We start from the raw sequence: 21,476 nt of genomic DNA, 5'->3' as shown, positions 1-21,476 counted from the left end.
TATTGAAGTTGGTGATTCAGTTGTTGATTTAGAAGTGATTGGTGATGTTTTGGTAGCGGTATTGGTATGCAATTGAGTTAAATCAATGAATGGCGATAGTGACAGATAGTTCGGTACCGTGATCCAAATATAAACCGTTTGTTGTCGTAGTACAAATAAACTTGACCAGTAAACTAGTTGACGGTATTAGATCAGAGACAATCGATGTTTTATTCGATGTCTTACTGCAATGTTGATCTTCTTATGAGATTATTCTATTGGAATTCAAATGTACTGTATATGGCAAAAAATGCATGCGTTTCTGCTTCGTTCTCGGTAAAGATTATTGCGCGTTCCGGTCCATTAAACTTCAATATTCGGGCTCAGCTTACGCAGTACCAGGAGTACCAGGATCACAACAGCTTTATATTGTGTTAGACAAAACCTTTTTTCATATGTACAGCTAATTAAGATAGTGATCATAGTTTAAGTCTTCTTTATAAGAAAACGCCGTATTAAGAAGGACTGTCGATGCTTGCTCACTGCGGGTTGGCGACTTTGGATTTCATCCATCGCTGCTTAGGCATAAAGCTTATTAAACATTTTTTAAGAGATTCAGTTAATGTATATCGAATATTTGGAAACAATAGTTTTTCCAACCAAACCAAATATGTTAATCGTATCTTATCACTATTTTATCATATAACTAGTAGTGTGTCAATTTATTTTTTCAAAGTAAGTATCTTGGTTCGAATGGTGCAGAGGCTGAATGATGGATGTCAATGATGAAAATTTATGGGCGACACCACCTACCTCAATCTATCAAATCATCCTGTAGCAGTCTATGGAACCTGCCACATAATATTAACACACTTGTGACCACAAGGCCAACAAATGAGTTTGGCTATCATTCGTTATAATATAAGAATTGCGACACAGAGCGTATCCAGAGCGGTGATACCTCGTAACTATTGTTGATCTAATTCAGTTTGGAGGCCATTTGCATTTATAAAGAAATTTTCGTGATTTTCTTTTTTAAGTATTTTGATTTATGCATTTGTTTTATTTGAAGCCTTCTTGCACACACATCTACATGACTTCTACAATCATCCTACTATTGTTATAAAGGCGACAGTTTGTAAGTATGGATGTATGGATGTTTGTTACTCTTTCACGTAAAAACTACTGAATGGATTTGGATGAAACTTTACCACAATATAGCTTATACATCAGAATAACACATAGGCTACAATTTCAATTTGACCTCACATTAGAAACCTAAGTTTCTAATGTGAGGTCGTAAAAAAACACATTTTTTACGCTTACATTGCAAACGCTGACTGAATCCTACAAGATAGATAGAAGGCAGATAGATAGATAGAAGGCAGGTATAAATTATAACTTATATCTTCTAACAATATAGGAAACCTTAACATTTAGGTACTATCTGTTTTGGTCATCCATTAAAGATTGGAGAGTTAAGTTTCTATTTCATAACGGCTAGCATACTTGTACTGTAACAACTATATAACAAAAAAGCAATCAGAAAAAGAAAAAAAAAATAAGTAAACAGAAACTAAGCTTACGATGTTACCTATTAAGTACACCCATTGTACGCACCGTAGAGCCTTCTTCTACAAAGGCTCTACGAGTACACCTACGCCGTAGCATTTGCCTAAGTTCAGGTAGCACTTCGCTAGGACTAGGTTGATGTAGAGTGTACGATGTTTTTCTTTGGCTTAAAAGTCTTACAATTATTTTTTATAAAATATTTACATCTGTTTTAGTTTTACTTGTCTTTGTGTCTGTAATTTAATAATATTAACCATTATTGAAGTTCAACATAGAGCATAGTTTTGCTTGCCATGCTACTTAATTGCTTGTCAATGCAATTATATATGATTGCATAGAGATGATTGGATCAAAACGCTGTAAGGTAGTCATAAGAGGTTCAATTTGGGTTCGTTTGTTTCGTTTTTATTTTATATTCAAGTCAGTGAGTCACAAAACAAAAAAGCAAGCAAAAAGCTTTTTCTAAGTTGTATTTTATTTATTTTCATGTGGTTGCAATCTTTCCTTAATGAAATTCAAGATAAACCAAAATCTCTTTTGAATATTTGAACATATACATCTAAACAATCATTTCAGGAACAACAATTCAACTAAAGGCCCCCGAAGCCTACGATTCTCCATTATGTGTTACCTGTACTATCGTAAGACCGCCCACCCACCAAACAGCCAATCAATTAACTGACATGCCTTGAGTTGGTAAACCAATTACGCGACTATATCAACGTAATTAATTGGATTCAGATAAATTGTTCGGGTTCTGTAATTGTGAAAATCTTTGATATGAGATTAAAGTGGTATAATTCGTATTTGTAGTTGGTTTGTATTAATAAAATATACTTTATAACTATGTAGATTTAACTGGTTTTGTTAAAATTGAACAATTGTTGTTCAATTCTATATACATAATTGTGTTACAGCTTGCTTTACGATTGCTTTCTTGATGATTGATTGCATTATGAGCATAAAGTGAAAAAATCTAGGTATTTTATTTCAATTAACAAAATAGTGCGAAACCCAAATATATAGATATTATTGAGTTACTAATGTTTAAAGGTTAAGTTTAATGTTCAGAGTATCTCATGGCCACTGATACTTTTTATTTGAAAGGAGGTTTTTATCTTGGTTTGATTATTACAAACATTAAAGACATTTAAAATAGGTCATGAATCTAGATTCAAAAGACCGGCTTAGGAAACGACCGATAGAAGAAAGTAATAAACATCGTTTGAATATCTTTAAATTAGAAAATGACTTGTCAGCATAGATTTTGTGACTGAAAATGATTAAAGAATAGAAAACGATTTCTGACTGGCAGACAGTCGAATTTTATTGAAAAAAATCTTGAAAATATTTCCAAGTTCTGATGTATCATTTGTATTTTTTTGATCAAAATTATTTCATAGAAGTCCTTCAGGATGACAGTAGTCTTTCTTTAAGGATTATTGAAACATAGTAAACTCATATAATTTTATGAAAAATGTTAAACTCCACTGACCTAGTAACTAACAATTTGCGAACTGTTTCGTTGTAAAAATATCGTATGCTATTATCGTCGTTTTGTGAAAGTAATAAGGGTCATATTCTTGTAGCAATATTATGAAATGTATCCTTTTTTTTGGGCCTATTATTATGAATAATTAGTAGAAGAGTAATTAAATTTCATTGTTGAAGTTCAAGCGCTAACTCTAACTAATTCTTCAGGTAATATTTATTAAATTAATATTTACTTCCGGAATTTTATTTGTTATTAACTAACCTGTAATAGAAACAAAAAGTTAGTTAGTAAAATAATTACGTCCGCCCATCGCCTGAAATGGCACAAGGCGGGCGGGTCGGCGCTCGCGCCTCTTACGGCGCGCTGTAAATTTCTACAAAATAACATCAAAAACAATTTCTATTGACCCTTAGAGGTGCCTAAGGGATCGTAGATTTGGTTTCAGTTGTAAGATTAGTGAGAATTATTGAAAGAAAGGCGGGGGTTGCGCGAGCGCGGGGGCCGGCGCGCTCGCCTTGTATGGCGCGCGCCGTCTGCGCGCCGCTCCTATAAAAGATTCCGGCGCCGCTGGTCGCCGCACTCGCAGTCTCGCTGCCGTAGAGTCAACATCCACCGCGTCCCAAACCACACACAAACGCCAAAATGTGCGACGACGATGTTGCTGCGCTTGTAGTCGACAATGGCTCCGGCATGTGCAAAGCCGGTTTCGCCGGCGATGACGCGCCCCGCGCCGTCTTCCCGTCCATCGTTGGTCGCCCCCGTCACCAGGGTGTGATGGTCGGTATGGGTCAGAAGGACTCCTACGTCGGAGATGAGGCCCAGAGCAAGAGGGGTATCCTCACCCTGAAGTACCCCATCGAGCACGGTATCATCACCAACTGGGATGACATGGAGAAGATCTGGCACCACACCTTCTACAACGAGCTGCGCGTCGCCCCCGAGGAGCACCCCGTGCTGCTGACCGAGGCTCCCCTCAACCCCAAGGCCAACAGGGAGAAGATGACCCAGATCATGTTTGAGACTTTCAACTCCCCGGCCATGTACGTCGCCATCCAGGCCGTGCTTTCCCTGTACGCCTCCGGTCGTACCACCGGTATCGTCCTGGACTCCGGTGATGGTGTCTCCCACACCGTCCCCATCTACGAAGGTTACGCTCTGCCCCACGCCATCCTCCGTCTGGACTTGGCTGGTCGCGACTTGACCGACTACCTCATGAAGATCCTCACCGAGAGGGGTTACTCTTTCACCACCACCGCTGAGAGGGAAATCGTGCGTGACATCAAGGAAAAGCTGTGCTATGTCGCCCTCGACTTCGAGCAGGAGATGGCCACCGCCGCCGCCTCCACCTCCCTCGAGAAGTCCTACGAACTTCCCGACGGTCAGGTCATCACCATCGGAAACGAGAGGTTCCGTTGCCCTGAGGCTCTCTTCCAGCCTTCCTTCCTGGGTATGGAATCGTGCGGTATCCACGAGACCGTGTACAACTCCATCATGAAGTGCGACGTCGACATCCGTAAGGACCTGTACGCCAACACCGTCATGTCCGGTGGTACCACCATGTACCCCGGTATCGCCGACAGGATGCAGAAGGAGATCACCGCCCTGGCTCCCTCCACCATCAAGATCAAGATCATCGCTCCCCCCGAGAGGAAGTACTCCGTATGGATCGGAGGATCCATCCTGGCTTCCCTGTCCACCTTCCAGCAGATGTGGATCTCCAAGGAGGAGTACGACGAGTCCGGCCCCGGCATCGTCCACCGCAAGTGCTTCTAAGCGTGCGTCTGACCCTCGCGCAGGCGCAGGGCACCTCGTGCGCTGCTGCTGCGTGAGCCTAGTGCTGTGTATTGTGGTGCTCTCGTTCCGCAAGGAACACTAGCATTTGTACGTTGTACGTAGTGATACCTGACAGAACTGAACATCTAATATAACGCCATCTATTGTAATGTAATTTATTGTAAAATTTATATAAATTTAATTTTCTTTTTTTTATTTTTATTATATACACGGGATCGTTATGGATCTCACGCCAAATGTAATTAATAAATAAACGGTTAATTTATTTATTTTAATTACATTATTTCTTTTTATACAACCGTTGACTTTGGTTTTTGTTTGGTTATCCCAAGCCGCATGCCCCCTGCGGTGTAGTGTTACAGGCATAGCATGGCATGGCATAGCTATGTGAGTCAGTGGACCACACCTGTCTATATGTGGGTCACACTCGGTGCCAACATTCCGGCGATCACTCGCCGCCTGCTTCAAACTTTACAAATTCATTGGAATGACAACGAGGCATAGCTCAATAACAAGAGTACACTCCCCTAGCGAGCGGGGTTCGGATATATAATTAGACTCAGAGGTTACCACACGCGTCAGAATTAGCCACCGCGTGCACTACCATAAATAGTAAAGACAAGTCTCGCGGCCAAAAGCATTTTCTAATTTTATCGTAATATCTCAGGGCGGTGGCGAGAGGCCTGCCACATAAATATCGTCCTTGTGCGCTTACCATACGATCGAGAATAGTATCTCGTTTCCGTAAATACCGCGAGAGTCCGCTGGAGTAAAAGAAGGCGGTTCGGGATGTCTATTAATACAAGGCTCCCGGCTCGCTTCGTTTACATTTGTGCGACGAATATTGAACGCAATACGTCGATATGACGCGCTGTGGTGTTTACAGGCGCGCTATTAGGAACGGTTAATAATAAACATTGAAATCGGATGAATGTGCCAGGAATTCTATTAGTTATCGTGTTACAGCTTCAGATTTTTTCACTGAAAGGTATTTGGACGTCTCTTGGACGGTCACATTCATTCAAGTTTCTGAGTTGTTTGAAGATTAATTGTGGCCTGCGTGTTATTGCAATGTTTGAATAACATTTAATTTTGTGTATCTTTGTTACATAGTTGGTCTTTCTAATTTTGGATCGGGAAACATTACGTGATTACCTATGCATCTATTTTTCATACGACATACCGGAATTATATCTATCAACGAACATACATTCCTTTAGTACGCAAAAAGTTTTTAGCGTAAACTTCCACCCGAAAGAAAAAGTTCCTTTGCTTTAAAAAAAATAAAAGAATCTATTCGAGACATGTAGGGCTAGCGGTGTTCGAAAACCGAGATGAGTAAGATTCTTTTTTTAAAAACTAAATATGTCCGCCGCATGGACCGTGTAGGGAAGACGCTGATTGGTTGATTTAGTACCGTCCACGCATTCGTTCGACTCTCGGATTTTTGAATATGTTATTAATACTAAACTATTTTGATATTTTCTCAATACTTTCACAAGAAAAAATATCAAATACGTAGTTAATTTTTTTCCACAAACTTACGTCTCTTGACAGCGATTAGCGAATTTAAACTTTATGCTACGCGATTTAAGGACGTGACTTCTGTAGCACTGATATCACAAAATAGTTTTCGTCAATCATCTCTTTAGGTGTTCAGAAATACTTAACTTTTCTCTGGGACACTCGTTTTTTACTTAAATGTCTAAACTTTACTATAATTCACGTGACTTACTTTTACATTTTACAATTTAGGGAAAGGCTAGAAACAACAAATCAATTTCAAAGCTTTGTTAATTTTGGGCAGAATGTTTAAACATCAAAGCTTCATGTAGATCAATATGAGGAATTACACAGCATTCTATTTGCTGTCTGCATCCGATCAAGTGAATAATATTGGAATCCAATAAGCTGTCTCAAAGTCTCTTCGTTTCATACGTGTACGATGGTTCATGCAAGAGTGCATAGCGACTGACTAATGTGACTGATTCTGGAGGCAATGATACGGAATGTTCAAGCCGTTTGTGTCAAAAAGGTAGGATTTCGTTTCAGTCAAACCAACTCTAGTTTAAGTAAAATGGTAATCTACCTTGCTTGGTTTGTTTTGAACGTAAAATAGTTTAAGAGAAAATAAAACGTAGATTAATTTTGTTTTAACATAAACATGAATATCGATCCTTCGATTCACAGTTTTAGAAAATGCAAAATTACTCTCAAAACAGTACGCCGACGATAGAAAATTGAGAGCACACATTGACTCAACCAGGCAACCCAAAAACATGTAACTTTTACATCAACTGGTCAAATTAAATCCGATTCTATGGACAGAAATACAGTCTTCGGAAAAACTAGATGATTATTAAAAAAGAAATGTCGTATCGCAGGTCTGCTGGAAGAGATTTCATAAGAAATAAGCAGTACCTTTGGGTTACTTTAAACCGTTTGTGTATCTACATATATAGCTTTAACTGTCTCATGGACTACTTCGATTTCTTTAGTCAGAAAGTCAAATATTCTATTATCGCTGTCGCTCATTTCAAAGTACGTATAATGTTCGGAATATTTTTCTAACAGCGTTTCTAGGGCGACACTGCGTGTGTCGGGGCTCGGCTCATCTATTCTTAGACCGAGTATACGCTACAAAACATCACACTGGAGTATACTGCGTGGTCTGTAGAGAAAGTGGTTCGTAAAGAATATTGAAATGTATAAATAAGTATTTTCTTACTTATTTTGATAGTATGCCTCGTGATATTGTGGTTTCATGCATGGATTTATATGCAAGATATAGATTATAGACGTTTGTGCGTGAAAAAGTAACAAACATACCGACCGCGTCGTACTTTCGCATTTAAACGATTAAAAAATAGACTACTTTGGGGCATGAAATTTTTAAATATGATAGTGTTTTTTCATAAATTTCTTCTGTATTATTGGTTCATTAAAAAAAGAAAGTCCTTCAATGTAAAAAAATATGTATTATATTATGTATAAATCGTCAAAGTAGACTCACTTAATACTTATGTATGTAGCAGTATTTCGTACAGGTATACTCGTATGTATGATGATAAGAATTCATATTAATGTTCTTAAAATAATTTGGCAATTAACTACAGTAAACTACACTCATCAATCCAAAGCATTTTAGGTTCCAAGCCAACGCCAACGAAATTAGACAAATGCCGCCACACACCTTCAGCCATTCCCAAATACTGCATGATTCAGAGATGTCAACAAAACAATGACCAACAGTTGTCATCTATTGGAAACATGACAAACATATAAACAATTTGACACCTAAAACAAATGAATAACTATAGACAAGACACTAAAAAGAATTCTAAATTACTGTAAATTGATGAGGAATGTATAAATATATTTACAGAACTACGGGTATCGTGTTGCCCGGGATGAGGTGGTCAGATAGGCAGTTGCTCCTTGTAAAACACTGGTACTTAGCTGAACCCGGTTAGACTGGAAGCCGACCCCAACACAGTTGGGAAAAGGCTACACAGATGATAAGCTATGTTGAGATTGGATTCTATTCTTACCAGATTCAAATGAATAATACGTTTAAAGAATCTTTCTTGTATAATCTAGATTTTCTTGATAACCCATTATCCTATAGTAACACTGTCAAAATTATGTCTCGAGTCGATATGTATGACATCTTCGAAGCAATATTTAATTCCTCTTTACGAAAAGAGGTTTTTACCCTTTCGAATTTATACAGACTTGCTAACTAAGTCATATAGTTCACGATATATGAACTTTCAATACAACACACTATTTCAATACTTATCCCGACTATACATGTGTGTTCGAGTTTCGAGTGTCATTTATTTTAAGAATTAATTTATATTTAGAACAAAACACAGGTGTGTCCTATTCTTACCGTTGAATAATTACAATCAATGATTCAAAGATTGAATAAAACCTTTTTTATTGACGCGTGACAAAGATTCAACACATCACACTCTGAAATGTTGTGATGTTGTTCACTTGCCAACCGGGCAACCGTGCTGCCAATATTTCTTAATATGCGTTATTAGAAAATATACCTTATCGTGATCTGTTTAGGGTGTATATTGTACTGTTATTTTAATAAAAGGAGTAATTAGTTCTCATTTAATTATTTTAGACAATGTAGAAATGATTCAGGGAATGCACTAGCCATTAATGCTATTACGACTTTTAACTATAATTTATAATAAGCGTCATCATTTATTAATTATATTTTCTTGCTGTTAAACAATTATAATAGACAAACACTTTAATTTTGGAACTCTTTGCACGCCTATATCTGAAATAGGTAATTATATATCTCGGTTACCATCGGCAGGACCATATGCCCATGAACGAGGCCTATCTGAATATTTTACTAAACGTCAAAGTACCTCTTTCAGTACAGATAAACCTGGAATGATTAGATTGATTAGATTATCCTAGCATTGTCGTATATTGGGGTAATTAGGACTTTGAACCCAAAAAAAAGGTCTCCATCATCATCATCACCATCAGCCCATATTCGTCCTCTGATGGACATAGGCCTCCCTTAGCACGCCATCGAGATCTATCTTCGGCTGCTCGCCACCAAAAGGTTTCATTTGAAACTAAATCGATTTATTCATATTTTAGCCTTTTTGTATGGGGCACATGGCCGATTTTTATTTTACTACTGGATGTACCTAATATAGTTTTGTTCCTCTGGTCTTTTTACATCAATCAATTCAGCCTGTCCAGCTTCACTACTGGACATAGACCTCCTCCAAGCTACACCACAACAGTCCGTCCTCCGCCTTCCGCATTTAATCCAAGCCGAGCACCACTTTTAGATCACCTCATTACACAGTTAACTAAAAATGAGGAACAATAAGTATTTGATCTGAACTAGTAGATATAGTTGTAAGAGAAAGTTTATTACATTCCCTTTGTAATCGGATTGAGAGAGTGCTCGGTGGTGGCGATCTAATTGAAATAGCTCCACGTTTAATATTCAACTCGTTTACATAGGCCGGGAGCTGGGATACAGATTTAAGCAGCATCATTTTGATAATAATGTCTTAAGTCAATAAATCTAAGGCTCTATTTACGTTTTAATTTGATCATAATGTAGTGGAATTAATTGTGGAAGTCAGATACGCAGCCGCTTCAATATAAAGAAGTATTCAGGTCTACTAAGCTAAGCTTATTAGGTTAGAAAGCAGCCACCGATATTGCCTTGGGAATGTATACGGTAGGCAAAAAGTTATTCTAAAATATAATTGGAGAAATTGACTAATTCATTTTAATGTAATCTGGTAAAAGATTAAAAATCGAAGTAGGAGAATTATATACGTACGTATCAAAATTAATTAAAGACTTTTAGCGAACAAATCAACCTACAAAAAAAGCATTTTCTTTTAAATATAAGTTCTAATTAAGTATGCATATCGAAATTACATACAGCAGAACAAACCTAAGTTTCATAGCCTTCAAAACCCATCTCCTCCCGGTCTACAGCCAACCACTAGTATTTGCGCGCTGCGATATTAGACAAGTTGTCGCGGCCGCCTCATTTAGACATAACGACTACTAAACTATATTAATAATCATTATTAACCTGCGCCGGCACGTCCGGGGGTTAACAGGAGGGGGGCAAAGGGGGCAGCCGGGGCGGGGGGGGGGGCGAACGGAACAAGAGCCCATTGTTGGAATCATCTGTCAAAGGATAGACGAATTTAATTGACGCGCGCTCAATAAGGGCTATTATCGCGTAACAGTGATTTTACTCTTTCGTACTCATTGAACCGGATTGCGCGACAGCTTTTTATTAATTTTGCACTTAATAACTCTCCGATGATATTCGCCTGTGAAGTTTTTCATCGCGTCACAATGGTTTAGATCGACGCTCGTTTGATGTTCGCGTTTTTGTTGCTCTGTCGGTATTTTATTGATTTTCTGTGTAACGTCTGTAATTGGCTTTGCTGTGATTTTGAGTTTTGTTGTGTGAATAGAAAATGTTATGTTTTTTTATGCCTACGCCTTCATTACGCAATGCTGTTATGAATAATTATGTGTAAGGAGAAATGTACGTGTATTTTAGTAATATATGTATAATCTTTATTTGAAAATTTATCCTTTTGTATTATAAAGTGTGTTTAGATAAAAAAAACGAAAGAAAAACATTTGACAAGCAACCAGAAAAATAATTTCAAACGCTCATTTCCTCCACATTATAAACATTTAGTTTTACATTTTTCTGCACAATAAACCTCACAGTTACAGAAAAAACTGTACACAAAATTCGACCTTATTGCTTCCACTTAAAAAGGATGTTAATAACAAATCGTAATACCTCTGTGTCGTTGATTGTACGTTCAGTAAATGCTTGCGTATTTTGGAGAGACGCCAGTATTCCCACAATAACTAGGTGTCAACAATATGTTTCGATGTGTACTACTAGACGTTTAAAATTCTCGTATATACATAGTAAAATGATAGTATGCCCAACGATTTAATGCAAACTGTGAAACTAAGCATGTAATTCGATAATTAAATTATAATTATTCGCAAAATTACACACAGAACAGCTTTAGATTTCTCCAGTTTTCGTGGATTTATAATACAGGTCAAGTTTTAAATCAAAAGCTTAATTTTTGTGGTTACAACGCTTAACATGATTAAATAAGGAAATGGTAACATTTGGACACAATAAAATACCCATAAATATGTATCTAGATATCTATAATTTTCAATCAGACAAGAATATATCGTTAAGCCTCTCCTTCTTTATGCCATTCTCCTCCACCATGCATTCCGCATCCATCCCATTTTTGCCATCTTTTTATATATGGTCTGTCCATCTCATCCTCGGTTTTCCAGGATTTTGTCGTCTAAGTCTGTCTTGTTCCTTGCCTTTGCAAAGTAGGGTATTCATTTTAGGTTAAAAATAGCAAGTAAGCAAAATATCAAAAACCAACTCTACGTATTTAAAGTGACTGATATTTTTTAATTGATTTTTTTTCTACTTCTTAGATCCAACTACTAAAAACTGTCATTAACCGCTTCCAAATACGTACTTATCCGTCCTCAGTACCCACAAACACACCAGAACGAAATTAAAAACCTCGTTATTTACTTAAAACTTGGTAACAAAAGTCATCTTACGAATGAAATCAGAGAACGGCAAACATATAATGTAATTTGAACATAGTGGCTGTGGGTGGGGGGTAGGGTGCAGAATTTAATATTGGCAGCGCGCGCGGGTTAAGGCGGCGGGCAAATAAAACTCTATGAAACCGCACCCCCAGTCGTTAAGGGGTTGAGCTATGCGAGTAATTAATTGTTATTATATTTATTAGATAAATTGAGATGAAATGTGGAAAATGAAGTTCGGTAGATGATTGTGTAAGGATGGGTATAGGTGGTTTTGAAAGATTGACTCTTTCGATCAGGGTCCTCTGCTGGCCTCGGTGAAGTAGTTAAAGCGGGTGTGCAGGCAAAATGCCACTTTATTTCGACCTGGTGTGAGATCAACTGCTGGGCAAACGTCTCCCTCTTTTTCGTCCATATCGCTTCTTTCACAATTTCTGGCCACTGATTACATCATCACACCAACTTCGCCGTGGACGATCTCGGCGTCGATTTACATCCTGACAATGTTTGCCTGGCTAATATTTTGTATTGGCAAAGAGTAAGTTCTTCGCATCGCTTCTTGCATATTAAATTATAAAATTGACTGGTATAATTAACATCTCCCTTACTTCATACCAAGCATCAAGATAAATTAAGTTAAGCCTTCGTTTCGTGACAGTCTTCCCCTTAACCGTATGTCTGCGGATATTTTTACAAACATTATTACTGTGCGGTGCGCTTTAGCTTTCTTTATTAAATTGTCGTTAGGGGTCGCCGCATTAGCCGCTCGGCTTTCGGCTTTCGACGCTCGGCTCTCGGCCTCGCTCGCCGAACGCCGGGGGCTAACGCCGAATGAATTGGAACCAACAATATTGTGGCTGTCGCGATTATGAATAGGATACGTTGCTAAATTGTAATTAAAACTGTTTAGTTACTTTATTTAAGCGACGTTTATTGATAAGTTTATGGACTTAATTATTCTTTTGGGGGTGGTGTTTATAAGTATTGATAGATCTTAAACGATAAGCCGTGTTTCAATTGTTAATGTATCGGAGTATGTATGTTATAGGTACCAAGCGGTACAGGGGGTGAATAGAAAATTGAGTTTTTTTTTTATATTTACTTACATAAAAAATTTAATAAAACTCTGTTTCTATCCATCCCGAAAAAGCCTGTATTCATCCCGTTTTACCGTTACTAACCTTTTTTCGTGTGAATTATCATTTTTGACAGTCGTGAAATTTTGAAGAACTACTTGTAGATGGTGCACTGTTGATTACGGAGTCCGCAAGTGCGGGTAATAAACAGGAGTCGGAGTTGAACTAGTCAGACTTAAAATGTTGTTATTGTTTTTTTGTATGGTAAGAAATAATGTGGAGTTTGAATTCGGATGTCTTTTGGTCTTTACACCCCATACCTCCGAAGCTCTTAAAACCCGTTCTGCGGACTCTTATACTTAAAATTAGGTATTAAGCTCACAAGTTTGAAAAACGAGTTTTGCTGTTACCCATTAAGATAGTTTGTAGAGATCATTATATATTCAACCAATTTATCTAAATTTGGCAAATCACGAAGCAGACCTTCAAGGCTTGGTTTAATGTGAGAGTTTTTGTTAAGAAGAGCTGAACTGAAAGTAGCTTAATAAATCAAAACTGCAAACATAAATAAGTAAAGAAAATTAAAGGAGGAAGGGGAGGCCTATGCCCAGCAGTGGGAGGACAGCTGGAATGATCATAAGAGAAAATTAACTAAACTTTTATTAAGTAACTAGGTGTTGCCCGCGGCTTCGTCCCCGTAGGTAGAAGATATAAGTTATGATTTATACCTGCCCTGTTTTTTTTCACATTTTCCTTTGTACCTTCGCTCCTATTAATAGCAGCGTGATGGTTTATAGCCTAAAACCTTCCTCGATTAATGGTCTATTCAACATAAAAAGATTTTTTCAATTTGGACCAGTAGTTCCTGAGATTAGCGCGTTCAAACAAACAAACTCTTCAGCTCTATATATAGTAGAAGATATATTAGTAGAAGTAGAAGTAGATATAGATTACGGTAATGATATAGGTACCTTTTTAACATTTCTTTAAGTCATTTACCTAATTTGATACTAGTACTTAAGTTAATCAAAAAATGAGATTTATTCCAAATCGAATGTTCATAATCCACGAATATTAGGAAAAAATACATGAAAGAAAGAAAAAATAGAAAGTTTTCTGAGAGTGACTTTTTGTGCCAATGTTTTGTATCAATAGAGTAAAAACGGTACCAACACTACCAACCATAATAAGAAGGCTCCATGCTTGTACGTGACTTTGTCACCAGGATAAATGCGTGAAATTTTTGATATTTCCGTGTTTCAAATACGTCAGCTGTGATGACCGACAGCTGTTTGAAGATATTGTATAGTTTTGAAAGTTTCATGAAAAGACCTGTTTTTGTAGGCATTACGTACAATAAACATTTATTTCTTTAACTTTAACTTGTGCTCTATTTGTCTCAAAACTTACCTATCCAATAATTATTGTTATTACTTGCATTAAAACTAATTTAAAGTACGTTGTTTATTGCTACCCAAAGCTGGAAAAAAACTTTTTACTTGATTATTATATGACTTACATATTGAATTATTAATGACCACTAGTCATATAGCTACCACCCAGTCATTTTGTGATTATATTTGTCTTATGTCTATGTTAACACGCAAAAACAAATATTATATAGCACTCATTCCTTTCGATACAAAGCGCTAGCTAGCAACAACTATTTTGTCACGTTCGTGCCTTCTAGCGCCATCTATCTATTTTACAGACATTCATGTTTTGTGCTATGTAGTTCAGCTACTCTCTAATAGATGGCAGCGTACGTTACTAAGTGCTTGTATAAACTCTAGATGGCGCTTTATTAAGCAATCGTTAGACCTACTCTAAAAAAAAGTGCTTTACATTGATAAAAAAATAATACAGCGAAATTTTTTGCTAGCTTTTTTAATTAGGAAAACTTTAAAATGGGTACCACATAGTACAAAATACTATGTTTTATATTATGTTTAATATTATAACTTTATAAGTACAGATATTATAGTCACCATACCCGTATTGAAATGTAGTTCAATGAAAATAAATAAATAAATGTATTATATACATTAATAATTCTTAGTATATTATTTTTTCTTATTCTCTTTTGCTATCAGTTTAACATTATTTGTAACAATCTTGTCTGATATTGTCTTGTGTGTTCACTTATTAGAGTTATTTTCAATTCCTATAACCAAGTCGTTGCAATAAAAACCTGCAATAAAGAAATAAACCTACTACAGACTACAGTAAACAAAAGAGAAAATTAAAACCTCGCTTTTTCTCACTAAACTCCATACATAATTAGTTAAAGCGCTCACAAACGCTATTACATACAAACCGAAAAAAACCCGAAGCTGCATTTTTGCACTTGCAAGCTTTAATGACGCGGTTAGATAAATTCCTCTTTATAAAGAGGCCAATAAAGCAATCCAATAAGCTTTTGGGGCGGGGTTGGGGGCTACGGGGGGCTACGGGGGCAAGGGGGGCACTCAATAAACCCTCATATCTTCAGCAATTACGACAAAACAAATGAGAGCTAACGAAATTCACCTCTGAGAGAGATCGACCGTGGAATAACGGAGGTATGGAGAAGACTTTTACTATTTTTGGTAATATTTTCTATCTTATGTGATGATTTGTCTGAAACACAGGGTTTTTCTTAGTTTAGGTAAAGTTTAGTGAGTACTCTAAATTATTTTATATGATTTTACTGATAAATTATATATTATTTTTGATCGGATCTAATTTATTAAGTGTCCTAACTGACATAAAAGTTTTACCGCATTCTTCATCTCACTCCTACTTCAGGCCATACAAGTTGCAAGATGCATCGAGAAGCTGTATCTATAACCACTACAACTTCCTGAACCCCTTCTGCAAGAAAACGGTGAGGACTAAGGAAGTAGTATTTTTTTAGATTGAAATACAGAACAGAACATCTTACGATAGACGCAGTAGCGATAAAAGTAGGTATATAAAGTAAATAATACAGGATCTTTGACATTATTCAAATGATTTTAAACCTAACACCATTATTATATAGAACTATTTGCAACTATTATTTATTAAATTATACGCAGTTGATTCTGAAATAAGTATTTTTACACAATTTGTTGATTAATTAATACCTAAGTGTTTTTATATCATGTAAATAATAAAATACGTCTCCTTAGTTCTGTTCGCAGTTCCCCGCGGAGTGCCAAAGGGCTGTGTGTCGGGTGTTTTAGGGTTTTTTCAGCGGCTTTGACTTGCAAATTGTCGCAACGCCCGCCGCCGCCTTAGGCGCGAGCGTAATTAAAAATCAGATGCAGCGCTAGCGCTACGGCGTCGAATAGCGAAACTAAGATTAATGTGCAACTCATTTTCATTAAGCTTAGTTGCTAATATACGTTTTTAAAGTGACTTGTGTTTTTCAAACATATTTTTAACATTATTTTGTGTAATACTAACCATATATAAAACGTTTAAATTATATTAACTTGAGATTTAACTTGATTTCTGGTCCAATAATTCAATAACAGATGGCGCTATAGCTTAAGTATACATTTTAAGTTCCTAGCGTATTTCATCATTGCCTAGCTGATTAGGCCACCTTTAAAAAGAAAGGTTTAAAGGAATTTTGTTTTATATTTTGGCTCCAGTTATGGGTGTATTAGATTTGTTATTTTCAAATATTGATGAAGCTTGTTTGCAATTTATTCACATAATCATAATTAACATCATAAGTAAAAGTGAAACATCTTATAGTTCTAATATTAAGATAGTCAACTAATTTAAACGTTTCATTAACCCCTTAAACAAGTGCTTAATAAGCCGGCTAATTATATAAAAATCAGTTTTAACCTAAATTAATACCAAGATAAAGCACCAACAAAATGCTAGAGAATGCGAGATACGATCAAAATTTTACCGTAAACTATAAAAGTGTATTAAAACTACAACAGTAATTAATAACTGTGGTAAGTTAAGGTTAAGCTTAACCTCGAGCTAGGGATGTTATCGGGTTTCGTGATTTATCCGAAAAAGTTGAATATCCGAAATAAGTTTCAGATATTTTAAGATAATTTTAGAATCTACGCGGTCGGTGCTCGATGATTGCAGGGGCTCAACGCGAGAGAAGTTACACGGCGCGGCGGCGGTTCAGGTTAAGTCAGTAAGATTTCAAATCTACCTACTTTCTTACCCAAAGAGTTGGATATTCTTGCGGATTCCCCCGGCATACCAAATCAGAAAATAAAAACGAGAATACCTCAAAATAGTCTCTTAAAACCCAAACAGTATTCATCCACAAGTATTTCAAAAACTTATTAGAAACTAAACAAAAAGAAGATTTTGCTTTTCAGAACTAGGTACCCGAAACAAGTACCAAAATGTAATAAAATCCGAATCCGAAATTTCGTATGTCACAACCCTAACCTCGAATATAGCACGACAACAGAATTATAGCCAACACTAATTGTTACTGAGGAAAGTGAATAATTAGTGAAATAAAACTTGTATAAATACTACATATTTCATTTGCTATGAGGCTGTTGGGGTTCAGTATTTTATACTGGGTTCCGTAGGTTTTAAAAGTAATAAAAACTTGGATGCATTTTTCTTACGTCATTCATTATGACTTGTCGATTTTTTTCTTTATTGTGGAGTACAATACTTAATGCTAGTTATTCAATCACATCAACCATTGCTTGTGTTTCATTTTTATTATTTGTCTAGCTAAGTATTATAGTTTATAATATGCAGACTGGTGACGTACCGACAGACAGACAACGAACCTAAATTCCTTTTATCATTTGAGTAAGGAGCCCCAAAATTGGGTCGGCTGCCTGTCTAAGTACCAGTGTTTAACAAGGAGCGACTGCTTATCTGAACTAGCTTATCTTACCTCAGCCCAGTTACTGTTCGAGAAGATTCCCCTTAATATGACTTCTTATTCAAGAGTTTTACTTAAGCTTCAATAATAATAGACACATGTTATATTGCCCTTAACCCATTACCTTACTTCCCGCAGTCGGTTAACAATAAATTGAGAGGCGGAGTGGAGCGGCATGAGAAGTTAGTCGGAGAGCCAGTGAGGGCTCTAATGCGCGGCTCTCGTGCGCGCTCGTATCAGCGCCTAATTACCGCCGCGAATGAGGCCCGCCCGACTTGTAGGCCAGGAGACAGAGGTTCAATATTTAGAATCATCTCAAAAAAAAACTTTTGATACTAGAATTGTATTTTTGAATTTTCGCTTATAGACGATTTGTTAAATGTACATACATGCATACGTTCATTATAACTTTACGTAGGTCATATATTACAGTCTTCAGCCTTACAAAACATCAGTTTTAGTAATTAAATACCTACTTATCTAATTTAGCTCTTCCAAAGACTGCATACTTCAACGACTCAATTTTTCTAGTATTTACCGAGTGTTTTATTTTGTCTTTCTCTATTTTTATTTAAAGGGGACTTGAGTCAGACTGTTAAAGAGACCATGTCCTATGCCAACATTTTAGTTGAACTACACAGTGTTTGCCTTCCAATCTCACAGGTTTAAGTTTTTAAGTGAAGGCTAATGTGGCCTTGAATTAATATCATTAGTGTTTATTTAATACAAATTTATAAAAGTACTCTAGTTAAAAATATAAAAACCTTTTTAAGATTACCTTTATTTAAAGTCGCTAAAAAAATACATATATGGTTTGGTTTACCGATCCCGTGGCTCTTGGTCTAAAACAGTTTATTTGTTCTAACTGCGCTCGTTAATTCAGTGATTCAGTTAAACTAACTAAACGACGGAGATATATTACTGCTAATGTTATGCATAACTTGTTTTATGACTATTTTAACTTAATGTTATTAATACAGGCAATGGTGGACATTTTTTTAAATGTAGATTTTATTATATGATTGCGTATTCAAAAGTATTTAAGAGGAAAAATAATTAAGTACCTAAGAGTTTAATGCATCTGTCTTTCATGATAGAAAATGGAAAAATAAAATCAAGTGCGAATCGGACCTGTGACGTTGGGAGTCCCTTACGAATAAGCTACAGAAAGAAATATTAGCATACAGAATTGGTAATTGTTAAAAGCAAAATGTTTAATGATGCAATGGTTCACTTATGCATATTTATCGGTATTGCCCGACTAGTTTCTGAAACTAGTAGGTAAATACGCGGAACTAAACGATTGCATCATTCTTACTAATATTATAAATGTGAAAGTGTGGATGTTTGGATATTTGTTACTCAATCACGCAAAACGGCTGAATCGGTTTGGATGAATGTTGGCATGCATATAGCCATTGACATGGAAAAGAACATAGACTATCTTTTATCCAAATTTCTTAAGTAGTTCGTGAGTTAGTATATTGAAAATATGTTTAAAACATCATAAAGTCTTAACATAATATATTTTTTAACCACGCGGATGCAATCGTGGGCAACAGCTAGTTGAATAGTAATTTATTCTCACGAATGTTAAGTGTGTAAAGGTTCATATAGAACGTGTTGAACGTGAATGTTTGTTTTTGAATTCACGGGATAACTTCATGTCAAGGTCTGATCCTTTTTAAAAGCGTACCCTGAGACACAGGGGTATATGACAGGCCTTTTTTTAAGGCGTGGGAATCCTCATGGACACCCACTCCCTCGGGGAAGGAAATGGGTAGTGTCAGACTTTTACTGACTAAACCTGAACCGCCGTGTTACGTCATCCGCGTTTTTGTGTACGTGTATGGCAATGTGCTGCAATCCTTCATACTACATTGAGAGGCCTAATTGAAAACTAATCTAAGATGTGATGACCCTGTTCTATAGAAGAAACAAACAAATTGAAAATCGATTTATCTGTAGACAGTAATTAGTTTCAAAGAGTAATCAAGTATTTTTGGCCAGTTCAGTGTTCAGTGGCCATAACACAATCCACGAAACAGACATTATAAATCATGGTTCCCTGTGACATAACCTCAAATATGTCATACTGGGTAGTTAATTACCACTGATTTACATTCTGGTTATAAGCCCTTACGTTATCGCAAGCCTTAAATACCGACAGTAAACTTAATGGCTGTTGGTCTCACTGCCTTTTATAATTATGTAATTAATTATAAAATGGGTAATATTAATTATTTTTATTGGTTTTTGGTTCTGTGACCTGGGTTTCACACATTAGTTAAGTCATAATTCATTTTTCAATTTAGAAAAAAAAATGGATGATTTATTTTTGCATTCTATGTGAAATAATTTCAATAAAAATGCTTTATTTATTAGCTCAGATATAAAATTAAAAGCGAGCATTGTGAATTTTGTCTAATTGGGTTACAATAAATACAGGCAAAAAGTTTGACTTTCAGTTTAAATTGAAACAAAATGTTAAACCAATTTCTCGTAGCGGTTACGGCGTAGGTGTAGCGACATAGGCGTGCTACGTGTTACGTAGGCGGTCAAGCCGCTGTGTAGTTTTGACACGTTTGTAAACTATGAATGACATGAAAAACATGCACGTTGTGAATTATGAATATTTTTAAATGGTCTGACTGTCCGAGTCTTACATTGTATCGAGATATCGATAACGTTCATATATCGATTTTTATTTAATGACTTGAAAAGGTGTGTCAGTAAGTTCAATGCTCAGCTTGTTTAAAATCAACAGGAGGAAGAAATATAGTTGATAATTAGTATTATTTTGTTAAGGAATGTTAAGGATATCCACAGGTTTCTTTAAACCTTTTTTTATTAGTTTGAAGTTATAAATTCATTCCTTCAATCGTGAAATCTTGTGATTTGTCCATAAGTTCGTTATGAAGTTATTGGAAAACAATTAACGCTGGCGGAGGCGTCTAATTGGACTCGTTAACGCATAAAACATTATTCAGATGCCATTTATGTTTCGTCGATTTTCAATATTGTTACTTAAAACTCGTTTTTAGAGAAGTGTGAAAGTGTGCCCAAGAGTGAAAATTTAGATGGCGTGGAGATTTATTTCTGATGTTGTCATAACGAATAAAAAAAAATGAAATCGAAAATTGTGGCAGTTATAAATTTAACCTATATTTTTTGGTAATTTGTTTCCCTTTAGCCTGATAGTACGAAAACCTCAGTGTTACGAGACCAACTCGTTGACCTGTTTTATGTACAGATGCACATTCTTCCCCAACCATAGGGATCGGAAAAGCATTCCAGTCGGTAAGAGACCGAGCTAACCCCTTTACCATTAATAAACGATGCAAGGGTTTACTTGCGACCCCGCGGCAGCGTCAGCTCATGATTCAGGACACCGGTTGGCTTCAAAACTAGCCGGACACTCTCGATAAATACGCGTGAGTTAACCGTGGCATCATTTAGTAATGAGGCAATACGCGTGAGTTAACCGTTGCATCATTTAGTAATGAGGCATTTTCTAAAAACTACACTTGCTATAAAAACACCCCTTCATCCTCCCCAAGGCGAAGGAAGT

The 21,476-nt window shown here is 36.4% G+C and overlaps 1 protein-coding gene across 1 annotated transcript; it reads left to right on the top strand.

The window, feature by feature from the left end:
- Positions 1-3,613: 3,613 nt before the first annotated feature.
- LOC113495705 (actin, muscle) lies at positions 3,614-5,143 on the top strand. Its single transcript, XM_026874591.1, has one exon. The coding sequence runs from the start codon at positions 3,689-3,691 to the stop codon at positions 4,817-4,819; it is 1,131 nt and encodes a 376-aa protein (XP_026730392.1). The 5' UTR covers positions 3,614-3,688; the 3' UTR covers positions 4,820-5,143.
- The last annotated feature ends 16,333 nt before the right edge of the window (positions 5,144-21,476 follow it).

This window comes from Trichoplusia ni, chromosome 7 (genome assembly GCF_003590095.1).
Source record: "Trichoplusia ni isolate ovarian cell line Hi5 chromosome 7, tn1, whole genome shotgun sequence".
Taxonomy (NCBI): Eukaryota; Metazoa; Arthropoda; class Insecta; order Lepidoptera; family Noctuidae; genus Trichoplusia; species Trichoplusia ni.
The sequence above is the reverse complement of the archived record's forward strand: the minus strand, read 5'-3'. Positions and strand labels throughout refer to the sequence as shown.